The 27246-nt window shown below is 40.9% G+C and overlaps 2 protein-coding genes and 1 pseudogene across 5 annotated transcripts in view; 1 reads left to right on the top strand and 2 right to left on the bottom strand.

Moving 5' to 3' along the window:
* Positions 1 to 21359, bottom strand: part of St7l (suppression of tumorigenicity 7 like) — an 81087-nt gene extending 59728 nt beyond the window's left edge. For 2 of the 4 annotated variants that reach the window (XM_036189606.1, XM_036189609.1), the window contains exons 1-6: positions 20579 to 21359; positions 18734 to 18816; positions 15782 to 15947; positions 13253 to 13307; positions 11763 to 11878; positions 3708 to 3786 (exon numbers count right to left, since the gene is read on the bottom strand). In XM_036189606.1, coding sequence (XP_036045499.1) covers positions 3708 to 3786; positions 11763 to 11878; positions 13253 to 13307; positions 15782 to 15947; positions 18734 to 18816; positions 20579 to 20792 — 713 coding nt within the window. In that variant the 5' untranslated portion in view covers positions 20793 to 21359. The remainder of the gene's footprint in view (positions 1 to 3707; positions 3787 to 11762; positions 11879 to 13252; positions 13308 to 15781; positions 15948 to 18733; positions 18817 to 20578) is intronic. The other 2 variants (XM_036189608.1, XM_036189605.1) reach the window with 2 other exon arrangements.
* On the bottom strand, positions 19534 to 19642 carry LOC118586488 (annotated as a pseudogene).
* Positions 21360 to 21384: 25 nt separating the features above from the next.
* The window catches only part of Capza1 (capping actin protein of muscle Z-line subunit alpha 1), a 31547-nt gene continuing 25685 nt past the window's right edge, over positions 21385 to 27246 (top strand). The window contains exon 1 of the mRNA XM_036189610.1: positions 21385 to 21546. Coding sequence (XP_036045503.1) covers positions 21508 to 21546 — 39 coding nt within the window. The 5' untranslated portion in view covers positions 21385 to 21507. The remainder of the gene's footprint in view (positions 21547 to 27246) is intronic.

Here is a 27246-nt window from a genome sequence, read left to right as displayed (position 1 = left end):
TGTTGTTGCTGCTTTTGTGGAGTTTTTTGAGACAAGGTTTCTCTGTATAGTTTTGGTGCCTGTCCTGGATCTCTCTGTAGACCAGGACTTAAACTCACAGAGATCTGCCTGGCTCTGCCTCCCGAGTGCTGGGATCAAAGGCCACCACCGCCCAGCTAGGATTTCTAATAACATGTAAACAGAAGTAGTGAGGGCAGGCATCCTTCCTTACTGATTAAAACAGAAAGCTTGCAGTCTTTCATCACTAAGTGTCCTTAGGTGCAGGCTTTTCAGAGACCCTTCATTAATTTGAGTAGGATTCCTAACATCTATAATATTTTTAGTATTTATTACAAAACGATGTTGGATTTTGTCAAATGCTTTCTTAGTGAACTGCGATAACTTGTGGGTTTTGTACTTTGTTCTATTAATGCAGTGTGTTACATTAATTAGTTTCACATATTTTTGTCATGATGGTATTGAACTGTCAGAGGTGTTTTCTGTACCACCTGAGACAATCATGCAGATTTTTTCCCTTTATGTGTTGAAAATTTTCAATTGGAACAAACCCCACTTAGTCCTCACACATATACTTTGTAAATGCTATTGTAATTTTCCAACATTATTTCTGCACTATTTTTTCTCGCTCCCATATTTCGGGGACTCCAATTGTACGTGGGGTGGCATGACTGACTGTCCCCCAGGTCTCATATTAGCTCCTCCATTTCTCTTCATTCCGACTTCTGATCACAGGAGCTCAAGTGACCTAACACAGCTCTGCTGACTCTCCTGCCTGCACAGATGTGCCACAGAGCTCTTACAGTGCATTTTTACTCCAGCTGCATTTCTCAATCCTAGGATTTCTCCTTAGTCCCTCATGTGCCCAGCTGCCCTCCTGGGATTTCAAAATTTATTGCTAAATCTCTAATGGTGAAACATCACTATGGTCCTTTCTTGTGGTTTTTACCTTTGGATCAAATTTAAAATAGATGATTTAAAGTCTATTAAGTCAAAAGTCCGGACTTCTTTGGAGACATCTCCATGAACACCTTTCCCATTGTTTGTTCTGTTGTTTCTTTGAATGCTAGTTTTGTTGTTATGTTTGGGAACAGGGTCTGGCTGTAGCCCAGGCTAACCCAGAGCTCCGTTACAGCCTCCTGATTGCTGAGATTAGACGTGTATGCCACCACACCCACATTCTTTGCATGCTTCATACTTTTTTGTTGAAATCCCCAACGCCATAAAATCTTTTTTTTTCTTTTGAGCTGGGGATCAAACCCAGGGCAAGCAGCAAGCGCTCTACCACTGAGCTAAATCCCCTGGTTTGTCTACTTTCTTGTCCCTCTGTTTCTTTTATCCTTTGTATCAGACAGAGATGACTAATAACACATTTTTCTCTAAATGCTTTCACTTTTGTGTGGTCAACTCAGGGAATTCCAAATAACTGAGATCAAGGCAAGGCCTTTGAGATAGTGCTTCAAAGAACAATCACACTAGTAAAACCAACAACCATAGCTCTGGGCCCGACACTACACACTGTGTCTGATCCCTGACACTACACACCTGTATCTGTTCCCTGAACACTACACACCTGTATCTGTTCCCAACACTACACACCTGTATCTGATCCCTGACACTACACACCTGTACCTGTTCCTGACACTACACACCTGTATCTGATCCCAACACTACACACCTGTATCTGATCCCTGACACTACACACCTGTATCTGTTCCCAACACTACACACCTGTATCTGATCCCTGAAACTACACACCTGTACCTGTTCCTGACACTACACACCTGTATCTGTTCCCTGACACTACACACCTGTATCTGTTCCCAACACTACACACCTGTATCTGATCCCTGAAACTACACACCTGTACCTGTTCCTGACACTACACACCTGTATCTGTTCCCTGACACTACACACCTGTATCTGTTCCCAACACTACACACCTGTATCTGTTCCCAACACTACACACCTGTATCTGTTCCTGACACTACACACCTGTATCTGTTCCCTGACACTACACACCTATATCTGATCCCTGACACTACACACCTGTATCTGATCCCTGAAACTACACACCTGTATCTGTTCCCAACACTACACACCTGTATCTGTTCCCTGACACTACACACCTGTATCTGTTCCCAACACTACACACCTGTATCTGTTCCCAACACTACACACCTGTATCTGTTCCTGACACTACACACCTGTATCTGTTCCCTGAAACTACACACCTGTATCTGTTCCCAACACTACACACCTGTATCTGTTCCTGACACTACACACCTGTATCTGTTCCCAACACTACACACCTGTATCTGTTCCCAACACTACACACCTGTATCTGTTCCCTGGCACTACACACCTGTATCTGATCCCTGACACTACACACCTGTATCTGTTCCCTGACACTACACACCTGTATCTGTTCCTGGCACTACACACCTGTATCTGATCCCTGACACTACACACCTGTATCTGTTCCCAACACTACACACCCGTATCTGTTCCCTGGCACTACACACCTGTATCTGTTCCCTGATATTACACACCTGTATCTGATCCCTGGCACTACACACCTGTATCTGTTCCCTGATATTACACACCTGTATCTGATCCCTGGCACTACACACCTGTATCTGTTCCCTGATATTACACACCTGTATCTGTTCCCTGGCACTACACACCTGTATCTGTTCCCTGATATTACACACCTGTATCTGTTCCCTGGCACTACACACCTGTATCTGTTCCCTGATATTACACACCTGTATCTGATCCCTGGCACTACACACCTGTATCTGATCCCTGGCACTATATACCTCCACCAGGCTGTGCATTTTGTCTTTAAGAATGCCACTGAGCTAGGGAGTAGAGGATAGCTCCCTTCTATTTAGAAACTTTGCACCTGACTGACCAATCACCAGGTTAACTTCAGTCAAGGTCTGACAGTTTCACAGTGACACTCCAGTCACTAGGTGGAGGGCACTGCCATGATTTTGCTCCCTCACGAGGATCTTCTTACTGACAAGAAAGCTTCAAGGAAAACTCTAAATTCATATTAGCCAGGAGGCATTCTTTGAATGATCCCACCTGACATTTATATGATATATTAGATTAAAAGTTACTGATCTGGGAGAACTACAGTTTGGTATGTAAAATGAAAAAAATTTTTTTAAATAAATTTTAAAAAAGTCACTGATCTGTGCCATTTAAACACTAACTAGGTATTTTACAATTTTGTACTCTTAAGATATAAATATAATATAAAAAGCTATGAAAGTAAATGCTGTTAACATGGAAAAAATTGACAGAGCTATTTTGCTAATTTTGAATCTTCTTCTTATGTCTCAAAGCCCATTGCTGAGTTTAAGTTCCCAGGACTGATGAGTGCTCTAAATGAATGATTTAAATGAAAAACAAAATAAAACAGTGGCATAAATATTTAATTACCCATTTAACTACTAAGTATTTTTAGCATTCTTCATTAGTACTCTTTATTTTCAAAAGAACGTCTAAGACACTTTTATGTAAAACCATAATTTACACTTTCAAAAGCAAAATACAGATGTCAGTGAACACTGCAGATCTTATCTCTAGTATTCAAGATGGGAGTGGAGACTGCCAGTGCTCCCAATCTATGAGCAGAGAAAAGGAAATACAAAATTATTTGTCTGTGTTTCCTTTAAAACCAATTTATTTCCACTTACTGACTGTTTAACTCTAGCGCTTGATAGGCCGCTTTGATCCGAGCTGGGGGATTTCTTTCCCTCCATGCCTTCTGCATAACTGTGGGAAATATTTCAAAGAGTGGATGAGATGGTAAACATAAATAATCTTATGTAAAACGTATGAAGAATGAGCTAAAAGAGTAAACAAAGCTTTAAATATCATGTTTTTAAACATATGAAACTGGGTTACTAGCTCACATTTACATGAGAAATTTATATTCAATCTGGAAACTTTTCATGTAATAAAAATATTCTATGATCTATTTTCATAACATACAAAGTACTTAACTGAGTGAATCGCATCATTTTGACACGTGAACATTAATGTCTCTCAGTGCATGTCAAAACCGAGCCTGAGTGACTGACACTAGATTATGATAGACGTGAGAGCTCTACTTCCGTCATTCTGAAAAGGGTCTATGGAACCACTAGAAACACAAGAGCTAAAAAGTCTTTGTTTAATCAATAATCCAGTACAGGAAAAGTGTGTAGATGTGTATTTTCTATGAATCCTGGGAAGGAATGCTATGAAAACTGGGAAGGAAGATTGAGTTAATTCAGAATACAGCACTTCTCTGGAAAACCTCAGCTTTATCAAAATTCAACACTAACCTGAGTTAGGATTTCTCTGGAATAATGGGATGGCTTTGCTACCATTTACTGAACCAAAATGAGGATATCACATTAGTTTATGTCTCCTAAAAGCTAAACACACACACACACACACACACATACACACACACACACACACACACACACAGAGCAGATTCTTGGAACTACCTGGCTTACTTTACATTTGATAAGAAAAATGGAGAACTTATGAATGTTGACTTTGGAACAAGACCTACAACTGTCCAGAAAGAATAACGTGGAAAATGTCTGAGTTTTCCTTTGGAAACAAAATATTAGTCTTGGCTCAGAAAATGAGACAATATATTCCACATGTGTAACAAAAATACATTTTTCATATCAAACATGTCACCAGCTAGCTGACAGCTAATGCTTCCTGAACTTGACAAACTGATGCAAGCCAGCACTGCCTGATTCTGACCAGGTAAAGAAATCGATCTGCCACAACACTAAAACAGATCATAGAAACAGATTATGATATTAGGCTTGTAAACCTTTGATGATAGGACTCTCTTCTATAAACTGTATGGTATTTACAGGCTAAAACAATGCTGAATCTTTACCAGCATTTGAGGTGATTATACAATATCCTAGTATATAATCATAATTTATTCTCTTCCAATGAAAAGTTATTTCCAGTGCTTTCCTACTATAAAAACATTGTAGACTATGAGTAAATTTATAACCCGAGATATTGAGATCTTGGAAGGTGGAAGCAGGAGGATCCAGAGTTCAAGGCCATCTTTAGCTATGCAGAGAGTTTGAGGCCAACCTGGGCTACATGAAACTATCTCAAAAACAAAAAATAGCAACAGAAAAACCATTGTGATAATAATCATTCAGCCAGTATGGTAGTGAAACCCTGTTATCTAGCATTCAGGAGGCTGAGGCAGGAGGATCACTGCAAGTACCAGGTTAGCCAGAGCTACAGAGCAAGACCCTGACTTACACAAACAAGCAAAAAGTAAAGTCTGATAGTAAAGATAATCGTCCAGCATGTGGGAGGTCTTATAGTCCTCAGTACTGCAACACAAAACCACTAACACAAAACAAAGAAAAATAATCTTTCAGACTCTGTCTTTGTGTAGTTGACCAAATATTTCTTTGTTTAAAATTGATACTGATCTATACCCTCAAATTCCACTCAATAAAATTATTAATTTGTACTTTGAGCCAGCACAGGAAAGTGACCGTTTCCCCAATTTCTTACCCTTCAAGCCAGGTTGAGCATCTCTATACAAAACTCCAAAATAGAAAACATGAAACCAAAAGTGGAAAAATCAACACCTGACCTCATGGGATAGGTTGCAATCAAAACCCAGGCACAATAAGAGGGGTATGGTGGCATATATCTGTAATCCTTGAACTTGGGTGGTAGAGGCAGGAGCTCAAGGCCAGTGTTGGCTACTTAAGGACTTAAAGGCAGACTGGACTATATAAACCCCTATCCCTAAAAATCAGTAACAAAACAAGACAAAAGAAATCACTTTCCACCTATGTGTATAAGATATATATGAAACAAGAATTCTGAGTTCAGACTTGAGTCCCATTCTCAAGATATATTATTGTGCATATACAAATATCTCAAATATTAAAGAAAATCTAAAAGACATTCTAGTTCCCTAGCATTTCAGAGAAGGGCTACTCTGTATTATCAATCTTGGTTAATTTAACACATGAAGACAATATCATTTGTAATTTCTTATTTCTACTGTTTCTTTTTATTTTGTTTTTTGAGACAGGGTTTCTCTGTGCATCCTCAGCAGTTCTGGAACTAGCTTTAAGTCAAGGCTGGCCTCACAGGTCAACTTGACTCTGCCTCCTGGGTGCTGGGATTAAAGGCATGCACCACCCCCGCCTGGCACTTACTAATGAGTCTATGTAATGCATCTGTAAGTATTTTTTTTTTATTCTTGTGTTTTCAAGATTGCTCTTCACAACCAAGGTATTCCTAAATCTAAAGTAAAAGGAGAAAATACAAGCTTTAAAAAATGAATTAAAGGCCAGGCAGTGGTGGTGCACGTCTTTAATCCCTACACTTGGAAGGAAGCAGAGGCAAGTGGATCTCTGTAAGTTTGAGCCAGACTGGTCTCCAAAGTGAGTTCCAGGACAGCCAATGTTATTACCCAGAGAAACCCTGTCTCAAAAAAGGAAAAACAAAACCCCAAGGCCTAAGAACAAATCAAAATACTGACTTATTCAATACTGCTAAGAGCTCAAAATCAGGCTTATCTATTTTTCAATTAATATTTGCAATATTCTAATAAGCACAAAAGAGAACTGCATCTATCTGTGGGTCAAAGACTGCAGATGTAAATGTCTACTAAGTCCTAAGAGCACACACACTGTGTGAGCAGCAGAACAGCTGCTCATCCCTAGCTGACCACAGCCAGTGGACATGTAGGTCCATATTTTCCAACTTCCATCAAAGTAGCAAGCTGGACATTAGTGGGAAACTTCTTGAGGGTTTTGGCTGTTTAGTATTTTGTTTTGTTTTCTGAGACAATCTGTGGGGCATACATGGGTTACAAAGAGGGACCCCACAAGAGTCACCCAGTATTGCCCAGGACTCTGTCATCCCCTGCTGCAACTTCTTTGGCAGCTGGGACAACGGATATATACAGCTCAGCTGACATCCTGATTTCTAAGTGTTCAAAGTGAAAACATATCATTCAAAGCACACTGCTCCCCAGCTCTTGAGGGCATGTTTATTCTCAGACTTAACCCAACAAATCAATCAGATGAGAGCAAAATCTACTAATATAATGACTACTGATGACAATAAGTCAAGGGAAACGGCGCACATCTCACTTGTGCATATTTGTCTTTTTTACTATCAGAAGGTCCACTGATGTAAATCATTGCCTTTACGTCAGTGTCTGAAAGGACTGAGACGAGACTGACAGTCCATTCTGAACCCTCACTCAACAAAGTCTACCTGTGAGCTCAGTGTTTAACTAGACTGCACACACCTCTAGACGTACATGAAACTGTAAGGACCAAAATGATGCATGTGGTCTTAAGAAAATCAATGTCAAAAGCCTCATTTATTAAAATTCACATGACTCCTCTATAACTGATTTACCTGAAGAATGCTCCTCTGACTGCTCTCTTCATCCTTTCCTACCTAACCATAATTACTAACCCCTCTCCTTAGAGGTGTGCTCCTTTCTAGCTTACAAAAGAAAGACTTGCTTCTTATCCGCTCCAAATCTCCCTGGATTCAGTGCGTATGAACTGCTCAAAACCTCTAGGTGTCAATAGAACAATGCAGTTTAGATTTGGAGCAGTCAGTTTGGGAGATGGTGATACTTGTTTTTTTGTTTCTGAGGTAAAGTTAAAGTTCTTCTGCTTCAGACTTCCAAGTATTAGGGTTACATAAACCATCAAGCCTGGCTGAGGACAGTCACCCTAAATCAAGGCCCCTGAAAATAAGGATTCCTGCCTTTTACTTCTTTCTTTGAGCAGTAGAACTTTGCACTGAGGAACAATATTCTTCCACATAGGGAATGTAGCTTTCGTGGTAGAATGCCTGCCTAGAATGCACAAAGCCCTGGAGTCAACTCCAGCACCACATGGACTGGGTATAATCCTAGCACCCAGGTAAAGGCAGAAAGATCAGAAATTCAAGGACACCATTAGAATATAGGGAATTTGAAGCCACCAGCCTGAGCTACATGAGGACCTTTCACAAATGAATGCTAAATAAATAAATATTTGGCTCCTAAATGCTTTTAATTAAGGCATGATAATCATTTTTATTAGTCCCATTAGTACCCCTCCCCAGTTATTTAAAAAAGTGAACTACTCTTATGGAAGGTCCTTACAGGAAGTCAGAGTGCACTGGCAAGGAATAATAAAAGCAGTGGGGCTTCAGTCTGGCAAGGGACAAGCATCAGGCAAAGCTCAACATTTCATCTTTCTTCTCAGTATCTTAATCCAGAGCTGGGTATCACAGTCCTATAACACCCGCAGAGGCAACAAGACCATGAGTTTAAGGACAACTTGGGCTATAGAGAAGACTCTACCTCACAAAATAAGCAAAAATCTGATATATAAGAGAAATAGCCATGATGGAGATGCTGACATTCTATCTGAACTGAAACATGGAGAATGGAGTCAGACTTCTCTGTCAATACGATGTGAGTGACTGGGCTGACAACCAAGACACCAATTAGGACTTAAGGGGCATATTTTGAGGAGAGAAAAAAATAGCTAAGTATATAGCTGTGAAAGATTTGGCAAGAATATAATTAAAATACATCTTAACAGTGAGGTGTGGTGGCACATCCCTTTAATCCCAGTACTTGGGAGGCAGAGATAGGAAGATCTCTGTGTGTTCAAGGCCAGCTTGCTCTACATATTGAGTTTTAGGACAGCCAGAGCTGCATAGTGAGACCTGTCTCAAAAACCAAAATAAATAGACAGACAGGTAGAAGACAGACAGGAAGGAAGGAAGGAAGGAAGGGAGGGAGGGAGGGAGGGAGGGAGGGAGGGAGGGAGGAAGGAAGGAAGGAAGGAAGGAAGGGAGATAGATAAATAAAAGAAGCAATACATCACAGCATTCATAATCTTTATATTTATATAAAATAATTTTATATAAAATAGATATTGCGGGAGAGTTGCAAGAGTAGTAAAAGTCTTTCAAGCATAATGTAATTATAAAATCATATAAAGGTATAGAAGAGATAAGACCTCAAGAAGAAACTTCCACTGGCATATACTTGCAATTTCAAGCATGTCGGAGGCTGAGGCAGGAGGTTATCAAATGTGAGTCAATTTGGACTATATAACAAGACCCATTCTCAAAAACAAAAACAAAAGAGACTTATAAGGCTTATTACTGTTAAAGAGTGTTTGTTCCTATAGTTTCCAATAGGAAATGGTCGTTATCAGATTCTTAGATACAGTTCAGTGATAAAACATGTGCTTGGCATGCAAGCATGTGTCCTGGCTGGCACACACATGGGAAAACCTTCTGATTTTCATGCTATACATTCCAATAAAGGGAGTGAAGGTTTATTTTTTAATGTCTATATTTTCTAGTATAACAAAAATTACATTCTCTGCAATTTTTTAACCTTCTGATTTGAAGCTTTGAAATGTATGAAAAGGTACACAGATTTTCAAAATTCTTTGGGGAACTGTTCAAACAGAAACGTTCTGAAGAGCCATCAGAGCTGTCCAAGAAGCTCGGAGATATTTGCAATTCAGTCTGTGAGAGGGAGAAATAAGATGACATTTGATTTCTACAGACACCTCAGCTCCTAACACTGTGCTGATGGTCTACTGCAGTTTTCCTTAACACACACTTTTGCTGTGACCATAAACAGTAAGAATTCATACATAAAGCAATTTTCTCCCACATTTGCAATTAGTCCAACTTGTAAACTTTGTCAAAGAGCCTTGGTTTTCTCACTGCCACCAACCCTTACCATATTTTATTCAGCAACAATGTGACACAGTGAGCTCACTTCGCTGCTAAGGAATTGGCTTTTTCAGACCCTCACTGCTGACTCTTCTCTCGATGCAGCCAGTTGAAGCAGGAGTAGTGATGTGGCCAAGAGCCGTAACCGAGTCTGAAGTCCACCTTTGTCATTTATCAGTTGTGAGTGGCATGTTACTTGACCTCCCTTTGCTTCAGTTCCTATTTGTTTGTTTGGGCTTCAAACAGTCTCACACTGACCTAGAAATATATTGCCCAGGCTGGTCTTGAACTTCAGGCAATCCTCCTGCTTAAGCCTCCAAAGTGCTAGGATTACAGTCATAAACCATCATATTCAACTTAGTTTCTTCTTTTTTTTTTTCTTTTTTAAGATTTATTTATTATGTATATAATGTTCTGCCTGCATGTATGCTTATAGGTCAGAAGAGGGCATTAGATCTCATTATAGATGGTTGTAAGCCACCATGTGGTTGCTGGGAATTGAACTCAGGACCCCTGGGTTCTGAACAGCCAGTGCTCTTAACCATTGAGCCATCTCTCCAGCCCTAGTCCTTCTTTTTAAGAGGGGGGCTGGTAATAGTTCTTAACTCATAGAGTGACTGGGAGAATCAAATTAGTATACATGCAGTCCATGTGTTAATTATTATTAATGAAATTACTTACATGTGTAATACAAATGCCATCCATCCATCTATTCATAATTGCATGAAAGAGTATATACCATATACTGTATTATAGGAGCTTCCAGAGAAGACATCTTAAAGAATGTGACTGGTGAGTCATCACACAGATACAACAAAGGCATTCAAAGTAGAGGACATTGGGGAAAACAGCCCTGTCTTTAGGCTACACACTCCTTCTGCCACTTCCTGGTGCTAACTCTCAGACCCGGAGCTTCACAAATGCTGGGAAAGGCCCTACCACTCAGCTGTATCCCAGACCCTTACAATGCTCTGTTCTGTAGGGAACAGCTTAGAGAGGCCTATAAACTATCACTTTACATGAATCTTCATTTTTGACTAGAACAAAATATACCCTATGTTTCTTCAACATATCATCCCCACTCTCTTTCTCTTTCCCTTCCACGTTGTTTGTGATAGGGTCTAGTTATTCTAGCTGGCTCTTGAACTTAGGTGGATTCTCCTATCTTTTGTGTCTCATCTCCCCATAAAAGCACAGGGATTACAGGCCTGTGTAGTGTCCAGCTTTACACAGGTTCTAGAGAGCTGAACTCCTGCTATCAGACTTGCACAGAGAGCCCTTACCCACTAGTCTATCTCCCCAGTCGCTGCTCTATTGTCAGGTAATTGTTTCCCTGACCAAATCAATGTATACTATTTTCTGCTATATTTAATCAGAAAATATTTTTGGTTCATTCATTCATTCATTCATTCATTCATTCATACACTCATTCATTTTCTTGGTTTTTCAAGACAGGGTTTCTCTGTGCAGCCCTGGCTGTCCTGGAACTAGCACTGTAGACCAGGTTGGTCTCAAACCAGAGATCCACCTGCCTCTGCCTCCCTAGTGCTGGGATTAAAAGCATGTGTCACCACCACCTAGCCCTGAAATTGTTTTAAGTAATAAAAAAAGCATAAAATATTTAAAATTTTTGTTTGTTTGTTTTTTTGACACAGGGTTTCTTTGTGTAGCTTTGGAGCCTGTCCTGGAACTTGCTCTGTAGACCAGGCTGGCCTCAAACTCACAGAGATCAGCCTGCCTTTGCCTCCTGACTGCTGGGATTAAAGGTGTGCACCATCACCAGCTAAAACATTTAAAATTCTTGTAAAAGTAGTACATTAACTTAGTTTATAATCACAATTCACTTTAATCAGAATTTCTTATCTAAAATATAAATAACGGCAAGCCAAGTAACTATATATAATAAATAGCTTTAGAAACCACATGAAATAATTTTCATAATCACTGTCTGTAGCATGAACAGATACAATACATACCTGTGTCTGAAGGACGTAAAAAGTCTGTCTCACAGGTGAAAAAGGTCTGGTGATCCTGGGCAGACAAGTTCATGTCATAGTAAGTAAGTGGCTCTTTACCAGTCACCCAAGTGTATCTGTAGCAAACACAAGATGTTTTAATTGCTACAACAGACACTTAAGTTCCAAAAATAAGTGACTACAAGTTCTATTTCAGGGTATTTTTAAAGCTTATTATAGCAATAAGAGGTTAAAAAAAAAAAGTACTACTCTATGGTTCAATAATAAAACATTAAAAAATTATTCATCCTGATATGGTGGCTAATGCCTATGAGTTTGAGGCCAGCTTGAGCCACATAGTGAATTTCAAGATAGCCTCAGTTACAGAACAGAACCTGTCTCAAAAACAGAACAAACTAATAAATTACTCAGTAAAATATTCTAAAAACTAGAAAAAGCCAGGTGGTGGTGGTGCACGCCTTTAATCCCACCCAGCACTCGGGAGGCAGAGGCAAGCAGATCTCTGTGAGTTCGAGGCCAGCCTGGTGTACATATAGAGTTATAGAACAGTCAGTGCTATGTAGAGAGAGACCCTGTCTCAAAACAACAACAAACAATCACAGACATAGTGAGCATACGCCTTTAATTGTAGCATTCAGCACTGCTGTGGCAGAGGCAGATGGATCTCTGTGAATTCAAGGCCAACCTGTTCTACAAGAGTTCCGAGACAGCCAGGGCTGCATGAGCCCCTGTCTCAAAAAAACAACAAAAACAGAAGAAAAGGGGGGGGGGGGACCAAACACCTGTGTCATAGAAGAGAACAGAAAAAAATGTAAGATCTGAATGATGGGAAGGAGGACTATGAAATGCTGTCTTAAGGGTATGACAAGGCCATGGCACTCATGAACTCAAAACTACAGTTGCCTGCATAAGCCTGAGCCAATAAATGTTCAGTCATCGATGGGAGAGGGGCTCATGGGCCTTCCCTGTCCCGGGGAGCTAATGGTAGTCAAGGGCCCCTGGAGGAATGGAAGCCATTGTCTTCAGTGATAGCCACTGGTGACTTCCTCATGCTCCAGTGGTTAAATACAGTGGGTCACAAAAGAAAAACACATGGAAGCAGAATGGAGACTTGGTGGGAGGAAGAGGAGATTGGTGGGAGTGGGAAGAGGAAAAGAGAAGATAGAGGGATGAATGTGACCAGAATATATCATATATACATATGAAAATGTCAAAGAATACATTTTCAAGAGCTGTTACTTCCTTCCCCCTACCCCCAGAGCTGAGGACCAAACCCAGGGCTGAGCTAAATCCCCAACCCCATGTTACTTCCTTTTATATTCAAAAAAGTAAATACAGTTAAGATAATATCTACTCTTGAGCTAATCATTCACTTTAATATTGTCAGTATCTCCAGTTAGAAGAGGCTGTAGTATATTTATAAAGATAAGTATTCCATAGTACTTTTACTCTAAGACCAATACCATACACTGAAAAGCAAAATGTCTTACCTCCTGTATTCTGCTCCTCTAAAGAGGTTTAAAGGGTTTCTCCAGACCTTGCATTCTGAAAAACAAGTGTAAAAGTTAGTAAATCTTCACTCACCAACCCTTACTGTTGATCCTGTGCTCTAAATACAGCGCCAGACACAGACAGCCCAAATATGAAAGAGGTACATGTCACCCTTGCTCTCGGTAAGCACAAAATCAAATCTAGTTATTGCTGTATTTCTGTTTCAATGGCATTTTGTTGATAATTCAGTTACAACTCTTACTGAATAACCATGTAATTACAGTTGCTTTTCAGTTTCCTTTCTAAAACAGGATCTACTAAAACTTCATCCATTCTCATATTCCTAGATCCTATCACAGCTTCTGGAACTGACTTGCATGGCATGAGAATTAGTCATAGAAACAACCACCTGAACTATGTTACATGTAGAGATGTTTTATTCCAAAATAATAACAACAACAACAAAAAGGTCAGTCATAGAAGACTTTACAGAGAAAGTGACATTTGAACTGACATTAAAAGCCTCAAAGAGTAGGTTTGCAGACACAGGACATCCAAACTGAGAAAGTACAAAGTTATATGTTGGGCCTAGAGAGATGACGGCTCAGTGTGTAAAGTGTTTGCTGCACAAGCATGAGGCCCTGAGTGAATCCCTAGGACCCAATAAAAGCCAGATGAGGCAGCGCACCTCTGCAATCTTACGCTAGGAAAGTGAAGACAGGCAGATTCTGGAGGCTTGGAAGCAAAACGATGAGCTGCAGGTTCATCATGAGACCCCGTCTCAAAAAATAATGTTTGGGACGCTGGAGAGATGACTTGGCACTTGTTGCTCTTACAGAGAACCCTGGTTTGGTTCTCAAACCCCATGTGGTAACTGACAACCATTATAACTCCATTTCCAGGGGATCTAATGACTTCTTATGATCTCCTTGGGCACCAGGCACACATGTGATATAGAGACATATATGCAGGCAAAACACTCATACACATAAAACAACATAAGTAAATATAAAAAATAAGATCTATAGGTTGTTGTACAAGCACATATGGGCACACATATGTACACACCTACACACACACACACACACACACACACACACACACACACTCACTTACTCAAACTGCACAGCATGTTTAGGCTAGCACACAGAGCACAGGTTAGAAGACTACAAAACAAAATAAGGAGAACTGGTCATGGAGGCTCACATCTGTGACCGCAGCACTAGAAATATCTGTGTTTCTGACACACATCTCAAAACCTTCAGCCTCTAGACAGGCTGAGAGAGACAGTAGCCTTTTTGCTATCTTCGAATGGCAGTGAGAGAGAGAATAATCTCCCCTCCCCCTCCTTATAACAATCCTATTAGATTAAGAGTTCACCTTCATGATGTCATTTTACCTTTACCCTCATGTGTGTAACACAGAGCTCCTTCAAACTTAGCTAAGGATGACTTTCAACTCCTGATCCTTCTGCCTCAATCTCCCACATGCTAGAATTATGAGTGTCTGACACTTTCTGCTTGGTGGTGCTGGGAATTGAACCAGGGCCTTGTGCACTTCTGAATAGAGTAGGATGAATTAGGAGAAGTGAGGGTTTTTCTTTTTCTCACTGAATGGAAGGTAGATATGATGGCTAGAACCAGAACAAGTACCTTGAACCACAAGTTTAAAACTGCATCTACTGGGCATTGTGGTACAGCTCTCCCCCCCCCCCCCCCCAGACAGGGTTTCTCTGTGTAGCTTTGCGCCTTTCCTGTAACTCACTTGGTAGACCAGGCTGGCCTCAAACTCACAGAGATCCACCTGTCTCTGCCTCCCCAGTGCTGGGATTAAAGGCGTGCGCCACCACCGCCCGGCCATGGTACAGCTCTTTAATCTCAGTACCCTGGAGGCAGAGGCAGAAGGATCTCTGTGAGTCTGAGACCAGCCTAGACTATAGGGAGACTGCCAGGCCAGCCTGGGCTACATAGTGAAACTCTGTCTCAACAAGCAAACAACCAAATTGTGACTGGAGATGACAGGCTATAGAACAGAAGGGTCTGAGACTGGTGATAACTGCTCTCTATCCTAGCCATGGGTTACCTACATTTATAGGAAAGAGAAAGTTGTCTCTGTGTTTTATTCTATTTGGACTACTATGACAAAATACCACAAACTGAGTATCATAAGAACAACAGAATATTATCCCTTATAGTTTTGGAGGCTGGGAAATCCATGCTCAAGGTGCTGGAAGATTTAGTGTGCAGTAAAAACTCACTTTCCGGTTTGTGAATGGCACTCTTGTTATTTCCTCATAAAGTGACAGGAGTAAGTAGCTCTCTGGGGCCTCTTTCCTTCCGACACTAATTCTCTCCATGACAGTTCCACCTTCATGATGTGATCACCTCCCAAAGCTCCTGTCTCCTAACATTACATGAGAAGGGGGCATAAACACACAAACTACTGTCTTCTGTTGTTTAGAGACTGATCCTCTGCAAGTGAAATCAATCTTAATTACACAGCACTGAAAACACCTAAAAAGAAATCACCTGATAGATGGTGGTGTCTCAGGGTTTCACTTTCTCTGTTGCTGGCAGGAGAACCCGGCTCCGAAATGCTACTCTCTGTTCCTCCCATCAGTGGTCGCAAATGGCTTATAGACACTTGCTCAATAAAAGATGTGCCATGCTTATGGAAGTACCACCATTCAAATATCTATAACAAAGAGAAACATCTTTCATTTAAAATGCAATTCATAGCTAGAAATGAAAGAGATGTTCCTACTCAATTCAGTACTTTAAATGCATAATCTCTCCTTGGGTGGGTGAGGGAGTGAGCAGAAGGAAAAACCCAAATCCAAGATTTCCTGAACACATATGCCACATAAAAGTAAAATACCTTTCTTATGGGTTTATTATAATGCTCAGACAAGCTTAGGTAACACTCTACACTTGTTAAAGACATTAAAGAATAATAAGAGTGAGTAAGGCGTGATAGCACATACCTTTAATCCCAACTCTTAGAAGACCATACAGGCTACATAGTGGGAAGTTTCAATAAAGAAAGAAGAGTATCTAATCTACAATGTAACTCTTCATGTGTTACTGTCATTTGATCTTATCTGCAGCATAACTAAAAACCACTTTAAAACAATTAGTACTAAAGTAGGATCAAACTTTCAAGTTGCATACCAAATCCACTGTTTAGTGTGTATATTGGGCAAGTCAATTAGTCTCTAACATCTCAGAGCCTCAGTTTCCCCACCTAGTAAATTTAACTAACAAGAATCCTAAGAAAGGGCTTTCTGAACCAAAAAGTATTGGTCTAATGTTTAGCAATGCTATTATTATGGGTTGAGACAAATTCTTCCCCAGGTTGAGCTATTTAAAAATCAGGATATTTACTTCATTGTATTTCTGTGGCTTCTCATTCACAAATAGAAAAACTCTCTGTGCTTTGAGACCTTATCTCAAAGATTTACAAAAGGTCAAAGAAATACTATAATTTCTACTAAAGCTGCAGAGCACCACCTACAGATGAGAAAAAAGAACAGGAGAAATGTCATAATAAATATTTAATACTTTTATCTGTAGCAGAATTTTCCCAAAACATAAAATGAGAAACACTAGACCTTAGAGATGTTAATGAACAACATATTTTACAATATTTTTAAAATTAAAAGTAATATCTTACTGAAGCAAAAGATGAGTTAAAGTCAAATGGCATCCCTTATTGTGCAACTTCTCAGAATAACAGCCAAAATGCAGTAGATGCTCCCTGAGCCAAATTCCACATTACAAAAGTTGACATGTGATTATCTCATTTAGTTCCTACAGTCTGTGAAATGAGTACTATCATTTTCCCATCTACAGAGAAGAAGCTGGGGCTTAGAAGAAGTGAAGGCTACATTCCAGACATGCCATAGTCTGTTCAGAGATGCCTCAGCTGTTAAGAGCACTGACTGCCTTTCCAGAGAACCAGGGTTCAATTCCCAGCACCAACATGGTACTCACAACTATCTGTGGCTCTGGTTCTAGAGAATCCAACACCATCCTCTGTAGGCACTGCACATACATGGAGTACAATCATACAGACAGGAAAAATATCCATACACACAAAAATAAATATTTTTTAAAAAGTTATAGTCTGCCCAATGCTTTCAAAATTAAAATGTTGCAAGATTTTATATAAAACTTGCATAATCAAGGGCTGGTTCAATTGTAAAGTGCTTGCCTAAATTCCAGGCCCAGCATTGCATAAACTGGACATGATGGTGTATACTTGTACAGGAAAAGGAAGAGAACCAAGAGGTCAAGGCCACCCTGGATACAGAATAAGTTCAAGTTAACTAGGTTATAAGAGATCCTATTTCTAAAGTAAATAAATTCTGACACTCAGATTCTCTTGAAACCATTTGAAAAATTAAAAATTTCAGTAACAGTAGTGGTAGAATAACCCATTTCATTATGAAAGATGGATATTTACATATTTATGAATGTGTATGCACATGTGTGGGGAGGTCAGGCATCTCTCCAATCACTTTCTACCTTACTTTCTCAGATAAAGTCTCTCACTACCTCTGGAGCTCACTCATTTGGCTAGTTTAGCTGGCCGGCAAGCCCCAGGGACCCTCTGGTCTCTACCTCCTCAGTCCTGGGGTTACAGGTATACAATCATTCCCAACTTTCTATGTGAGTGCTGGGGATCTGAACTCAGATCTTCATGTTTCCAAGGCAAGCATTTTACTAACTAAACCATCTCTCCAGTTCCCCATTCATTTTGAAATAATAATGTTCATGTTTTTTTTGTTTTTGTTTTTTTTGAGACGGGTTTCTCTGTATAGCCGTGGCTGTCCTGGATTTCACTTTGTAGACCAGGCTGGCCTTAAATTCACTAAGATCCACCTACCTCTGCCTCTGGAGTTCTGGGATTAAAGGCATGCCCACTGCCCAGCTGAAATAATAATGTTCTAATCCTTCTCCATCAACCCTCCCCTGATTATAGTATACAGGTCTTTTTTAAAAAAATTATTACATTTGTGTGTGCATGCATGCATGTATAAGTGTGCAAGCACACATGAGTGGCAACCAGAGGATAATTTAGGCCATCAGTCAGGCTTGGCAGCAAGCATCTTTACCTGCTGAGCCATCCGCCATCCCTGAATACAAATTTTTAAATGAAGTTGGGCATGGTAACTCATTCCTGTAATCCCAGCACTCAGGAGGTAGAGGCAGGAGAACCACCTTGGGTTCAAGGCCAGTTTAGGCTACATAATGAGACCCTGTCTCAAAAAGAAACCTAATATATAATCAATACTACCACATTCATAAAAGAAGAGAGGGAAGTGTGGTATTTCTCAAACTTGTTTCTCTAGGTAACTTTTTCTAAATATCAAATACATTTTGGAAATTCTAACAAATACTTATAAACTTGTAAAAACATAAACAATCTTTAAATAAATGAGCATCAAAATAGAAATGAAGAAAATGGAAACTACTTACAAATATTAGTCCAGATATCAAAGAAGATGTCCCTGTAAGTGCCACATAGAACTTGGGTGTCAACGAACTTAAAAACCCTGTCACTGTTAAAAGAGAAAATGGCACAGTTTTACAAGGTAGAATTCAAAGCAAATTACAGTTATGCAAGTGTCTTTAGATGGAGGGAGAGGTGAGCAGCACAGATGCTAGGGAAACACTCTACCAAATGAGCTACCATCTCTAGCCCCAATTTTGAGTTTTAAAAGAAACAAAAAATCTGTAATAATCAACTCTCATCTAAATGGTATATGTAGTTAAAAACGTAGACAATGAAACCAAAGTTAGCAGTTTTGGGAGTTCAAGCCTGCAATTATAACATTCTGGAGGCTGAGGCGGGAAGGCCTCCAGCTTGAGGCTATCCTGGACTATACAGAAAGACAATGTATAAAATAAAATTTTAAAACCAGGCTAGATAATATAAGCCTCTAATTCTACCACTTAAAAAATGGTGCTCCAGGCCGGGGCGGTGGCGGCGCATGTCTTGTAATCCCAGCATTCGGGAGGCAGAGGCAGGTGGATCTCTGTGAGTTTGAGGCCAGCCTGGTCTACAGAGCTAGTCCAAGACAGGATCCAAAGCTACAGAGAAACCCTGTCTCGAAAAACCTTAAAAAAAAAAAAAAAAAAAGTGGTGCTCCAAGGATCAGGAGTTCAAGGCCAGTCCTGGCTACATCCTGGCCTCAAAGCAACAACAATAATAATAAGTAGAAAAATAAACAAATTCAATGAATAGCATTTTTTTAATTAAAAATTTTTTTCTTTAGCAGTCAAGTTTCCCGCATTTGGGGAAATCGCAGGGATCAGCATATCTAGAGTGCCATGTATAAGCCTTGCCCTGGGAAAACCACCTTAGTGATCATGGTATCTCCCCTGTATTTGAATAGCATTTTAATGAGCATACAAACTACCGTTAAGCACCTTATCCACCTGTTACAGACAAATTAGATAGGTACATGGTACCTATCTTCTAAAATATGTAAAGCATTTCAGAACATTATCCCACAGTCATGTCATCTCAAGGGAGACAACTGCCTTCTCACAGGGTAGAAAATTTTAATAGAGTTACCATGTAACAGAAGTACTTCCATCTTCTTCTGAGGTTGCAGAAAGAAATACTGCAATAACACCATAAAAGGCCCAGGACCACATCCTTTCATCCTACTTACAGCTAACCAATAGCATTTGCAGAATCTACACGGATCAACATTGCTTACAAGTCTGTCTTTAGCCCAGGCTACATAACAAACGTTGTACAAATACTGAAAGAACATAATAAACAAACCCACTGTTGTTTGTGCTACCCTTCCTGTACAATTTTATTACTTATGATAAAGTCTGAAGGATAAAAAGCACGAAAAACGTTTAGCAGAACTATCTTACAATAAACGTACGGTCCACTAAAATCATAGTACTTTCTATCTTGTATTACTGATGTGCTGATTTTCTGGGTGTGGGTTCTTTCTCTAAGTTAGCAGCTGGAGACTCAAAGGCACGATTTTAAAGGGGCCCTGGAAATGTTAAGAATGAATATAAATTGTGTGTCCCAGCTTGCAGCTTGTCAGGTAGCCTTTCCTGCGGTAACGTAGACCCAACAGAGAGAGCCAACCTTCAGAGCTCTAGGGAGGGGCCGGCCAACTGCAGCACAGGTCTGACAATCAGCTGCCCGGTTGTTGTGGCCCAAGAGGAAAAAAAAAATAACCCACTGGAGCATGCAACACCGATTCCTTCTCCAAAGCCCTCCATGACTCCCCGAGAATCTCTGATCTCTGGTGCTTGTCCCCGACCGTCCAGAAGGTTTGGGCCTCTCACCCGCTGTCACGTTGTCACACAGCCTCAGCGGGACCCTCAAAGCGTAAAGCAGCCCCAGCCCCGCCAGGAACCACAGCGTGGACCCAGAGTTCGCCAGCCCGGCCTTCAGCCGTTCTTTCCAGCCCAGCGGCGGGCCCAGGCCCAAGCCAGGAACAGGTGCATGGGGACACCCCACAGCCCGCGCGGCTTCCGCGAAGTACTCCCCGTCCGCCATCTTGCGGCTCCGGCAGGCGCCGGGACCTGGGAGGGGAGAAGGGCAGGAAACCCGGAGTTGGGAATCCTGGGATAGTGGCGGACTTGAAGCCGGCCTCGGTCAAGGCTGAGTCCTGGGGAACCGGACCGAGATCTGGAAGGCGACGCAGCGCGTCCTCAGACTGAGGGGCGACCTAGTCCTCTAAGGAGGGCGGGGAAGGAAGGATCCGATGGTGGCACTTATTCTGCAGGAAACGGACTCAATGTGGCGCTGGAGGGAAGCGGTTTGGGTTCCATACGAGGTTGAGGGTCCCCCTGCGCCCCGTTCTGGGGCTGGGAAAGTACTGTTGTTTCCTAGGGCCGAGCAGCTCTTGGCGCACTGGACTCGGCTGCCTCGCAGAGCAGCGGGACCAGGAAAACTCCTAGGTGTAGCAACTGCTACTTGATCAGAGGGAGCCCAGGCGCCACCGACAGTCGAGACTGGCCACCGGGCTTCCAGGATGACTGGGAAATCTCTCAGTGAGAAATTGGTTAAGACCCCACGGCCTTGAGGGCTAAGCCGACTTCCTAGAGTGTTCCCACTCCAAGCTGTCACGCCCGCGCGGAACTGACATGGCGCCCTCTTGGCCGGAGCTTCCGGGCGGGTCCTTCCGACGGCCCCCTTTGGTGATTCCACCACTCAGCTTCCTTCCCGGCCTGCCTCGCGCCGGTCGCCGGGCTGGGCCAGAGCAGCCAAGATGGCCGACTTCGAGGATCGGGTGTCGGATGAGGAGAAGGTAAGGGGTCCGCCTCTCTCTTTAACCTCCTCCCCCGACGGGTCTGAGGGGTCCGAGCCGGCAGCAGTGGGGAGCCTGACGGTGTCCCCAGGAAAAAGAAGGCAGTTTCCCGGTGCTGGCATACTCCCTCTGCACCCGGGACGCTTCCTTCCTTAAAGGGGCTGTCCTTTGCCTCACGGTAGCTAGTCCCAGTTCCCCATTCCTCAACTCTTCTTTTCATTCCGGACCGAGCACAGCCTTTCTTAAAAAGAGGAGACACTTTACCTGATTGACTTTTAGCTGTAGACTCTTTTTGTAATTTAAAGAGAGGAGGTGAAGGTGATGTTGGGACGTGCCATGCAGCAGTTATTTTACCGCCTTTGGCTGTTGGGGCTCCCCCCATCTCCCCATTTATAGGTATGATTGGGGTTAGTTTGGGACCAGTCATTTCCTGATCAGAGTAGCCTCCTTAACTTCCCTTTTGCTCCTCCTTCCTCAGGAAGTGATTTTGCTGTCACGACTCCTTGACAGGGAGAGGTCCTCTAGTGTTGCCTATCCACCTGACTACACACCCTGATCTTTTCTCAGCTAGTGACGATTGAACTAATTCGATAAAAATCAATCTGTAAACCTCAGGCATTTGCTTAAGAGTTTGACGGCACTTTTGTCTCTGCTGCTGCTGCCTTGTGTGCACCCACGGCCCCAAGGTGACTCCATCCCTTCTGTTTGTCTCAATCTTAACTATACTTTTTTTCAGAGTAGTTGTTGGCTTCCTGTTAAACAGTGAGGAATATCCAGTAGACTTTTTTTTTTTTCCAACTCCAGAAAAGTTTGGTAGTAAATAACCTCACATTAACACATTCAGTAAATAACACATGAACGTTGTCTGGAGATTGAGCATCATAAATGTTAACCTAGGAAACAAAAAGACATATCAACTAACTAACACTGGGAAGAAAACTATAACAATGTTTATTCTAAGGCAAATACTTAATGGTTCACATAATGTCAAATTAGAGGGAAATTTTATTCTTTCTTGAGGCTGGGTCTTGTGTGGCTCATGTAAGCCTCCAACTCACTATATAGCCAAGGGTGACCTGCACCCCTAATCTACTTATCTCTACCTCTCAAGTACTGTTGTTTTCGGTATATGCTATCACACTTAGATTTGCTTACTTTTTATGATGATAGAACAAGCAAATCATAATTAGTAAACCTGTCCCAGAAGTAGCCATGAATTTTATTCCTGTTTTAGTAAAGAGCTTGTTTTTGTTTTGTATTTTTGGGACAGAGTATTGCTATGTAGTCCTAGCTGGTCTGAAACTTGCTGTGTAGAGTGGACTGGGCTCCAGTCTGTCCTCCGGCTTCTACCTCCCATATGCTGAGATTATAGCCAAACCCCACAATGCTGGATTTAATAGAGCCCCCCTTTTTTTTTTGAATTGACTACATTGTCTTTATTGGTGTAGATAATGAAGTGTAATGACACAGTAAAAAAATCCTTCTGTTTTGAGCCAGGAGGCAGAGGCTAGTGGCTTTCTGAGTTCTAGGACTACATAGAGAGACCCTTATGATTTGAGGGGCCTGTAGTTTTATTGGGTTCCTTTCCCCAGAGTTGGCAGACCCATACCTCTCTAAATCTATGAGTAGAAAGAAAGGGCTTGGTAAGACTTCCTGTTTGGGGATGGGGGACTTCCTACTTTCTTGGCCTGCTTTTCCTTATAACTTTCTGATTTATCTGAATTCAAAAATTGAGAAAAGATAGGAAGAAAGGCTGGGCCTACTGATGCCTGTCTGTAATAATCCCAAAGACAAAGAGGATTAGGAATTCAAAGTTTATCCTTGGTAACAGGGAATTTAAGACCAGCCTCAGCTACATGAATGAGACCCTTTCTCAGAAAAAGAAAAGTTACTTTGAGAAAAGATTTTTCCAAGGTTTTTAATGATTTGAATATCTTGGGATTCATAAACAAGTAACTCTTGCTGAGATTTTTGCCCTAATCATTTGTTCGTTTACTTAGTTGTTTTTGTTTTGTTTTGTTTTCCTGAGATGATCCAAATTCTGTAGCCCAAGCTAATTCGGAACTCATTTATAGCCCACATTCATGATGATCCTCTGTCTTGAGATTCTCGGTGTTAGGCTTAGAGTCATGAGCTGCCATGCCCAGCTGTACAGATAAAAGATATTCTTAATCTTTCCTGGCCTGGTAGCCCAAACTGGTAACCCCAGCTGCTTAGGAAGCTGAGGCAAGAGGATAGAAACATTTAAGGTCTGTTCAGGCTACAAAGCAAGTTGAAGCACAGCCTTGAAAACTTGACGAGACTGTCTCAAAAATGAAGAAAAGCAAAAAGGGAACGTGAGATGGGTTGAATATATAGGTCAGTGGTAGAGCACTTGCCCAGCATCTGCAAAGCCCCTAGGTAGGACCAATTCCTTCTTTAAGGAAATCCAGAATTCAAGACTTTAAGTGCATTTCATTTGGGATGGGTATGTTTTGTTTTTTTGTTCTCTTTTGTTTTAAGTGTGTCTGTTGTGGTGCCAAAAGGAATAATTTAATATTCTTTTTTATCATCATTATGTTTTCTGAAAGCAGTAAACCTTTCCTTAATCCATATGTTTGGCACTTGGGGTCTCTGATTTTCTTTCTTTCAAGCATTTCTTTAACAGCAAGTACAATCATTTTTATAACCAGCTGCCAAAGCTTTTATCACTTTTAAAGAGGAAGTTGGTTTTTTACACATCTGCGTTATTACCTGAAATGGTCAGAATGAGCTGTCTAAAGAAAGCAGGAAGTGAGAAGTGTAGTAACAGGCTGATAAATGCTTCTAGTTTTATTCTGGAGTTGAGTTTCTGGAGAGACTATTCTAGGTACTTATATTCTTCAGTTAACTTAGTTTTAAAAGCTTACCAAGACCAGATGCCCTAATAACAAAGTTTGAGGTGTGCCATGGATCACTTTTGAGTTCTCTGCCGTATCTGTTTTCTTTATTCATGATTCAGCGTTGGTTTGTTGGTTCTTTTCTTTTGATGTTCTTCTCCCCCTCCCACCCACACACCCCACAACAATGTGAAGATAATTCTAGAACTGGAAAAAAAAAAAGATTTGTCTGGTTTTCCTTTTAACCTAAGGAGTAAAATATATGCATACACCTTAAAAATACTGAGAAGTGGATCTGTATGCTTATAATTTAGACGGTGGTGTCCTTTGTAAGTGTTTGTTTTGTTTTTGCTTGTTTGTTTCTCCATTGAATGTTTGGATGTCAAAATAGTCCCATTCTGTAGCTCAGATTATCTTCACATCTCTGGGTACTCCTCTTTCAGCTTCCTGGGGTTACAAGTACGAGATTATCACACATCACACCTGTCTTAAGGCATTTGTTTTTTAAAACTTCATTTGTTTGTCTGCTTTTAAAAAAAAGGGTTGGGGATTTAGCTCAGTGGTAGAGTGCTCACCTAGCAAGCACAAGGCCCTGGGTTTGATCCTCAGCTCAAAAAAAAAAAAAAAAAGAAAGAAAAGAAAAAGAAAAAAGAAAAAGGTCCCTTTAATCCTAGCAGAGAGCCAGGTGGATCTCTGTGTGAGTTGAGGCCAGCATAGTCTACAGAGATTCAGGACAGGCACCAAAACTACATAGAGAAATCCTATCTCGAAAAACAAACAAACAAACAAAGAAAAGAAAAGAAAGAAAAGAAAGGAAAAGAAAAGGTCAGGGGGTGGCTGCTAGCAGGCTGTGAAGGTAATGGTAAGCCACAAAGCTACGTGGCAAGACATAGAATAATAGGAATGGGTTGAATTAAGTTATAAGAGCTAGTTAATAATGTGCTGGAGCCATAGGCCACACAGTTTGTAGTTAATATTAAGCCTCTGAGTGGTTATTTTATAAGCAGCTGTGGGACCTTGGGGCCAGATGGGACTGGAGAAACTTCCAACTACATATTAGTACATAACTCAGGCTAGCCTGGAATTGGATATGTAACCAAGGCTGGCCTTGAACTGTCTCAACCTCTAGAATGCTGCTGGGATTACAGGCATAAACCATTGTGCTCAACTATAAAAGCTGCTGCTTCTTTCTCCTCATTCTTCTTTCTTCTAGAAAAGGTTTATCAAACTGGTTTAGTAGAGATGTAAACATATAAATAGGGCCAGTGAGAGATGGCTCAGTGAGTAAAGGTGCTTGTTGGGCAAAACTGGTAACCTTAGTTCAGTATCTGGAACACATGTGAAGGGAAAGAAATGACCTCACAGAGTTGTCCCCTGACATCCACACATAGGCTTTGACAAATGCACACCCCACCCTGCTTTAATAATAGCAATGGTTTTTAAACCGAAGCTAGGATTTAAGAGCTTTGTTAGAGCTCATGAAAGTCTACTTCTAGGCTGGATATCCTCAATTAAATATTGTACTGGATGAGTTAAATCCTTGTAGAATGAAGTAAGCTCTGAGTCCTTATTGCTGAGACTAAGAAGTCATCAGTTAACATTCATTTTATCATTTTCGGCTTCATCCCCTTAGTTAGCTCTGCTGTTAGTCGTCCTCTTATAATTCATTCCAAAACCATGAACCAGAACACAACACCTAAACAGCTATAATTCATGTGATTGTAGGTGTATTGTGATTTCTTCTAGAACATTTAATTGTCTTATTGGAACCAGCCTTGGTGCTAAACAGGAAAGTATAATTAGTCATAAAATGCAGATCCCAGGTTTGTCTATTTCTCAGCCATTACTTTTGTATACTACACTGCTTTCCATGAACTGTGAGTGAAAAACCAGAGAGAAGTGACCATTTAAGGGATATAAATGAAGTATTGTGATGTAGTGGAACAGAATGGGTCTGAGTGTTAGAAGATTGTTAGTGGACCTCAGGTTTTTTTTCTAAACTGGGGAAAATTAGGTCAGAGTGCTCCAACAAGACTTTCTGAGCTTTCTTAATCTAATAAAGAAATTTCTCTTTAAAAAATTGAAACACTAATATGTTCCAGAGGTTCTCAGATTGTCTGCATTCCTTTGCGTGCTCTGATAATAAGTAGAGTTAGTTCCTTGGTAACTGGAATCGTGCCTTTTTATCTATTGCTTAGTACAGCACCAAGAGCACAGTGCAGTTACAGACTTAACTATCTGAGAAAGAGTCCAGCCAGCTTCATTATTCCTCCCTTGGCTCTTATGAAGTACACTTGTCCCTAAGTATTTCTGATAGTCTCTAGATGTCACCTCCACAAATGTCTATGGTTTGAGTGCCTCTTTGTGTATGATTATGTCTGAGCACTTGCTGCCATTACGGGTGCTCTGCCATGCCTCTGCTGGGGGCATTCAACCCCCACTCTCCCACACACCACGCAGCGTTTTCCTAGTAGATCTCATAAAGCTGCAACACCTTGTAGATGCCACTGTGGCTATGGATGTGTACCTGCAAGGAGCTTTGCAAAGACCCTGAGGGCAATTATTTCCTTTAATAAGAGTCCTCTCCTTTAGAGCTAAAAAAAAAAAAAAAAAAGACTTATAACTAGGCATTATTTGTGCTTTCCTTCGTCCTGTGTACAAATTTCTTACATTTTGCCAAAAATAAGTAAAGTCATTATGTGGATCATGAAATTAAAAACCATAGATAGAGAAAATTAGTTATAATAGCAAAGACAAAAAACTGCTTGGGTAGTTTTTAACTAGATTTCAATATCCATGTACTGTGCCTTTTCTCCCTTTGTTAACACATGTGATCAGTGTC

Source organism: Onychomys torridus, chromosome 6 (assembly GCF_903995425.1).
Source record: "Onychomys torridus chromosome 6, mOncTor1.1, whole genome shotgun sequence".
NCBI classification, from domain to species: Eukaryota; Metazoa; Chordata; class Mammalia; order Rodentia; family Cricetidae; genus Onychomys; species Onychomys torridus.
Note: the sequence above shows the minus strand (reverse complement) of the source record. Positions and strands in the feature narration are given on the sequence as shown.